General features: G+C 33.7%; 1 protein-coding gene across 1 annotated transcript; it reads right to left on the reverse strand.

Annotated features, from left to right (window-relative positions):
- Positions 1–1,675: 1,675 nt before the first annotated feature.
- LOC132175823 (probable methyltransferase PMT14) lies at positions 1,676–6,956 on the reverse strand. Its single transcript, XM_059587883.1, has 5 exons — positions 6,331–6,956; positions 4,723–5,005; positions 3,296–3,682; positions 2,748–2,825; positions 1,676–2,183 (listed from the first exon to the last, which is right to left on the reverse strand). The coding sequence occupies exons 1-5, from the start codon at positions 6,641–6,643 to the stop codon at positions 1,946–1,948; spliced, it is 1,299 nt and encodes a 432-aa protein (XP_059443866.1). The 5' UTR covers positions 6,644–6,956; the 3' UTR covers positions 1,676–1,945.
- Positions 6,957–7,053: the final 97 nt, after the last annotated feature.

A 7,053-nucleotide genomic window follows, 5' to 3' on the forward strand; every position in this document is an offset into this window, starting at 1 on the left:
TTTGATGCGAATGGTAGTAACAAACAACATGGATTGTTATGTGGCAATGCCTCTGTAAGGCTGTAAATACATTTACAAGGTCAGCCTGCACCTCTGAATTTTCTGCAAGTGGGAAATGATTCTGCACAGATAGAGGCAGGGCCTGTCGGGCCTTTTGTAATTTGCATCTTATTTGTATTCTGATATGGTATGAGTGAGCTGCACCCTTGTGGGGGTACCATGTCCATTGCATACCGTCGACTGTTGTCCCTCAACTTGATAAATTAAGTGGGGCCGTTGTTTTTGGTTATGTTCATAGCATTATGATATATGCTTTTACCCATTAGGATTCAAGTGGCCTCAACATATACTACAGAAAAAACGATCTTTAGTGACGATCAAAAGTCATTACTAAAGGCATTAAAGTGGCCGCTAATGACTATTGACGACTACAAAAGACATTACTATTGTGGTTGTAGATGCTCCGTCATTAGAGACTCATTATTAACGACTTTAATAGTTGTCACTGATAATAATTATTGGCGATAACAATTGTCTATTATCATGTTATTAGTGTCGTTGATATTGATCCTATTAGTGACGGCATTTTTATGCCGTAACTAATGCGTGTTTCATCAACAACGACAATGTTGTCACTAATTAAAAATAATTTTTTTTTTTTTTCAAATTGAACAACTAGCTGTTGGGAACGAATATTGATGGTGAATTGACTTTCAAGATTTTAATTGAATTAATGTTTGAATCCAACAGACCATAATTTTTCCAACCTTTTACATTGACCGAGGGACTTAAGAGCTTTAGGCTCCTTTAGGTGAAAGGTAAGCAAGATTAAATGTGTTACCCTACAATGATTGAGGCACACATAGTCTGTTACATTCTTGACTCCTGAGTTCTAGAGAGATTCAATGTGTAATTGGTTTCTGAACTGAAAAATTATTATAATCATTCTTTCTTAACGCACAAGGTTTGAATTAATTTTTGAGTAGTTTCTTTATTTCATAAATATTTAAAGAGCAAAATAAAACAAATCTTATCACATTAATACAGACTACCAATTAATCTATATTCAATAACATCATCAAAGCAATAAAGATAAAAGATAAGACAATGACTCTACCCAACAACAATATAAAGAGATAATTACTAAAGTTAACGTAACAGAACCACCAACAACTTAATCTAACCTAACATACCCATTAACACGACTAACAAACCAAATGAAAGTAGGACTCCATGAAGATTTGTGTTGCAATAACCGAATCGCCAAAAAAATTCTGAACAAATAAATAAATTGTAGTTTTCTCTAATATCTCATAATTTCTTTTCTTGATCTAACAATTAAAATAAAAAATTACTTGAAATTTTTGTAAGATATAAGCTAAGGCATCGCCATCAATTACTAGTTTTTTTTTTTTTTTTTGGCTTGTGGGCTATTGCCTATTTGCCATCAAAAGTTGCATATATATTGAGCTGAACAAACTAATAAATGTGACTTGCATGAGAAACTTAAACTTTGTTAACTCATGCATATGCTGTGGTAGACTCATGTTTACCTGATTACCTAAAAATCATCCCTATGTATGCATGAAAGGAAGAATTAAATGATAATTCCATTGAGATAGTTGCACCATGTTAATCCAGAGAGCCATGTATCATTATAAGGTCAATTGGAAAAAAAAAAAAAAACATCATTATGATAATGTATCACTGTAGTATTCTTGAGACAATTATTTGGGCAACCTTTTCTAACTTTTCCCCCAAAATCAATACAAGAATAAAAGCTCAGATAAGCATCATACAGCTCTATATCATCAATGGCACAATACATGCCATTTCTGAGTATCAGAAGTTCAGAACTCTTTGAGTTCCTCCACTCCAGAGCAACTTAATCATATCATTTGTTGCTAGAGCATTGCTTCTATTCACCAACAAACAATGACCTGATTTATTCATCACTGGATGTGCTGTTTCCACTGCTGCCAACCCAATACTGCTTGACAGCAACCAATATTTTCTCGGGCACAAGGGGGCCGTCCTCGTGATCCATCAATTTGATATTCCATCTCATGCCTCCAGCAATTTTCTTAACCTTGTTCAGAACATCAACTTCATCTCTCAAGATGACAGCACCTTCAGGCCGCAAGATACGATCCATCTCCAGAAGGATGTCTTCCAGTTGGCACCTATTTATATATGTTCTATCAGAAATTATACGTGGTAAAAAATTATTGTAAATGAGAGTTTTCAATCAGAAGAAGACTCCATATAATCAGGATCATTTATAAAGATAATATAAAATGCAGCAACCTATTTTCTGCTAACTTCAAAAGAGAAATAAAGATGTATAAACTTTTGAGAGGAAAAAGAAAAGGAAGAATAACTGGGTGAGTTAACAGAGGAATGGTGATTAAGGAAGCCCACTAAGCTTTTTGCATGGATGAAGCTATTTCAACTTTAGCCCTCGGAAAAATTCAAGCTTGGAGAGCCATTTCAATCATGTTATCATTAATTCAGAACATCTCATGAAAGATAGAGAGAGGGCTTTCCTAAATGGTTTAGAGACTCTTGCTGAGTTCCACAAAGTAGAACATATTAGAATGAAAATAATATACATGATATGAAGTATTCTGGAAATTCAGATTCTTTGACAACAAAATAGATTGGAATGCTTCCATGTAAAATAATTTTATAATGCCCAAACCAGATATACTTCTGGCATACAGGAAGAAGATGATGATGAGGCTTACGTGTTCTGGTACAAGCTGAATACACCACTAGCATGGATAAAATCGTATGTCCTCGGGTAAGTAGAGAAGCCTTCACACCTGAAAAAAGATGGGGAATAAAATGTAATTGAGATTCCAAAGCCTTTGTCATTGTGATGAAGAAACATAACTAGTAATGAAAATGAAATACTTGTACCATTTGACATTCTTATATTGCCCTTGGCAATGTTAGAAGAAGAATCAGAAAAGTTTTAGTCAATTTCAATACAGAACCATATGATGCTTAATGAGTTGCAAATGAAGTGATATGCTATCAAAATTACCAACAAAAGGAAAGCATAGAGATGGAATTCCTCAGGATGTACCAATAAATTTTAACACACAATGGCCGCCTCATAAGCAGGTAAGCTTTAAAGTTGGTTATATAATAACACGTTTTCATCTTTGTCAAAATTTCAAATAAAACTGCCATGCAACAATTTCTCAGCAATTTCAGTATGTAAAAATGCAGAGAAAATCTACAGGACCTTAAGTGAACAACAAAGAGTGAGAAATTTGTAGGGGCATACCAGTCATGATATATGCCAATTAAACCTCTCTCAAAAATAACACCCAAAGTGTCCTTAGCAATCGTAGGCACAACATTGATTACCCAAGATTTTCGTGACTCTAGTGCTGCTGCAAATCCTCCAAGTCCTGCATTCATGTCCATTACATTCCGATATCTTGTAGTGCCAATCAATCTATTGATCCTTTTATAGACAGTTAAACGTTTTTTCCAAAGTTTATTGTCCTCTTGGTAAGATTCAGCTGTAACCCCCTGAATGGACCCCTTAGCTATTCGGGGAGGGACTGCGAAAAGCCTAGCTGGAAACTTCTTCAACTCTCCTCCTGCTACCTCATCCTTACTAGTTACCTCAGGGAAAGGAGTAATACAGGTGTCCATTTTCTTGTACCTAACATACACCACAAAACTAAGAATTAGGATGACAATACTAAAAGCAGCAATAACAACAATTTTGAGAAAAACAAAAACACCAGAAAAGTCTAACCGTGGAATTGCATAACGTTAAAACTCAACTCTGATATATAACTAGAGTAACGAAAATCCATATAAATTGTAGATTCATACATGCCTTTTTCCCAAACGAAGAAATTCCACATGAAGCTAATGAAATTAGATGGTTGCAGCCTAAAATGCTAAAACTAATTTATCAAAAAAAAGGAATTTCCAGTCAAGTATTGTGCTAGTGTTCATCCATATTGGCTCATATTTGGTTAATATAGCCAGTGCAGGACATTGCAAACCTATGCACTTCAAAGTATAAAGTAAATCTTGTATACCCTGATATCCCGTACATCGGGCAATTACTTGTCATGGGTACATGCCAACCAACAGATTAATTCATTGATACAAACACACATTTATAACCATATGGTTTGAAAAAACAAAGCTTAAAGGTATCATTGAAGTAATCCACAACCAAAATGTTTTTTTTCGAACATTTATAACCGTAACCTGAAAATTGTTGAATGAAGTATTGAAGATTTTATATAACTATTTCAGATTTTAAACAGTGAATAAATGTAACAGAAACAAAGCAAAGGTTTTTTTTCCTCAAAATTGATTGACCGGAACAGACAACCAATGAATGAAGTAACAAGGACATCATACAAGTGTGGGTGGCTTTTGTTTGTAGTTTTCTTCTTTTTGGGTTTTTGCCAGTGTCTTTGGTTGGGTTTTCCCTGTGTTCTTTTTGCTCTTTTGTTTGGTGGTCCTTTTGTATAGTTTCATTGTACTTTAGGGGCACCTTACACTTTCTATAAATTTCTGATTACTTATAAATAAAGAATAAATTTCAGCAAAACTAAGTACAAATGTAATCAAGTAAAGAAGTGAAATTACTGACTTGTTGTAAAATAAAAAAATTTGTATCTAATAGCAAATAATATCATTGAGCATAATTAAGTAAACTTTAGACATACAGGGACTCACCAGGCATCATCAGCATCCTTTGACTCGCATATATTTTCTGACTTTCTTTGGCAGGATTTGGCATTTACTTTTTTTCTCCAGATAGCAATATCTCCCTTCTCATACTTCTTCTCCCAGCAGAGAAGTTCAGCCAGCTCTTCGATCTTTCTTTGCTCAGCCTTGACATCCTCCTTAGATCGCTTCCACGTTTTATAGTAGGTCTTCCAATTGATTGGAGGGCCAGATAGGACCCAGTATCCACCAGGTCTGAGGACTCGATCAACTTCCTTTAGGTACATGCCATCTGTAAAGAGAGGTTCACATGCGAAAAGATCATCAACTTCCATTAAATTAAATGATGTAAAGAGAGGCTCATATGGTAAATAATGAAGTCAAAATTGTTGATATGTCAAATTTTGCATCATTTAATTTAAAAACAATGGTTGAGATTTGAAAAAAATATATTTGATAGAATGTTCTAGGAATTCTAGAGAATCATGATCCCCGTTTTAATACATATTCCTTTAAAAGCAAAGTGGTGAATCAACAAAACAAACACTCAGATGTTGACAAGAACCTGTTAAATTTTCCTCTATATGAATAATTTTGGAAATTAAGAACATTCTATACTTGACTTTTGAAATAGAATAGTGAGTAAAAAAGCTAAATAAAATATAAAATATTTTTTAATTAAAAAGTTTAATTTTTTTTTTCTTTCTTTTCTTTATTTCTTCTGTAGTTCTCTTTCACTTTTTACAAGACAAATTAAATTTCTCTCTGTAATGCTCGTATGAACTATTTGATTCATCCCTTCATCATAAAAGTCAAAATTACATGGTAATTTTGGGAACTTGAAGATATGTGGGTTCAAACTCTACAAACTTGAACATTCTAATTAGATAACTATAGCAATAGAAACAAGTATTGAGTTGTAGTTAGAAACCCTGTCACTATTACTTGATAGTCTGTTTTGGACAAGTTCATGACCTTTCATGTAAACAATGAATTTTATTTCCACTTTGTGGCAGCACTAACATGGAACAGAATTTTTTATACATTTGTGATCACAGATGTAGCTTCCAGCATTAGTTATAAAGGAACGAATGTCTAAACACTAAAAAAAATTGTAAATGAATCACTAATCATCAAAATATTGCATTGTCTAGCTATACATGATTTCTTTCATACTCAAGTTTGTGATGAAATAGTCTGGTGGTGTTTGTTAAACAACACCAAACACCACGCTATTCATCTCATTTTTTCAAAAAAATCAACATCAAAACATTCTCACTTTTTATCTCACATCATTTACTTTTTACTACTATTTAAATAAATAAAAAAAACTACAAAACAAAATTTTCCACTTTTCAATACCACTTTTTTACTTTTCTATACCAATCATTATTTTCTTTTTTAATTTTTTTTAATGTCAACAGTGCCATGGAAAAGTCATTGTTGTTTAACAAACAAGGTCATAATCATAATTGTAACTATATTTTGTCTGAAAATAGGGTAGTTTAAATGATTTAATTTTCTAAATATAAGTTTACATGCTCGTTACATAAAACAAAAAGTATAAAGATTAATACATGATTGTCAACTGAGATGTTGATCATTCCTAGCACTTACCATTTGAAGCCCATGGTATCAAACATCGAGAGCACTGAGCCATATCAAAGGCTCTTGATGGGTATGGAAGACGGATTGATCCAAGAACACCTATAATAGCAGGTACACCTCGCTCCAACGCAAACTGCACTTGTGCCTCATGATTGTCCCTTGGTGCAAAGGACATAGCCAAAACATTTCTCTTCAGCAAGTATGCACCCCAGCTTGCAACCTGTGTTGTGTACAGAGTTATTATTCCAACAATTGAAAGGCCAACTGAAAATGAGTAGATTAAGGCAGCCAGTATGAAGAACATAAGAGTCACTACCAGCATATATTTCGTGAGAACCTAAGGAAACCGCAGCCACATCTACACTATCATGCTAAAAGAACTAATGAAGTTATAATTAAAGTTCCCTAAAATCACTTATAAAGACCATTTTCTCCATGTAATGAACTAATGTGAAACTTAGTATTCATGACTAACTTTCTGAGATGTCATAGTCTCCCTCACTTAATCCTTGATGTCTTCATCATGGCTCACATCATGCAGCGCTTCAGCACCACATGATATTAGTAGGTTGTTCTAATACCATTTAGCCACATTTGCGCTATCACTCTAAAAAGACTAATCAAGTGACAATTAAAGCTCCATTGAATCACTTATAAAGTATAGTCTCACCTAGTAAGAAGCCAATGTGAGACTTAGCAATAATAAATAACTTTCTGGGGTATCATGTATTT

The sequence above is a fragment of the Corylus avellana genome, chromosome ca3, assembly GCF_901000735.1.
Source record: "Corylus avellana chromosome ca3, CavTom2PMs-1.0".
NCBI lineage: Eukaryota > Viridiplantae > Streptophyta > Magnoliopsida > Fagales > Betulaceae > Corylus > Corylus avellana.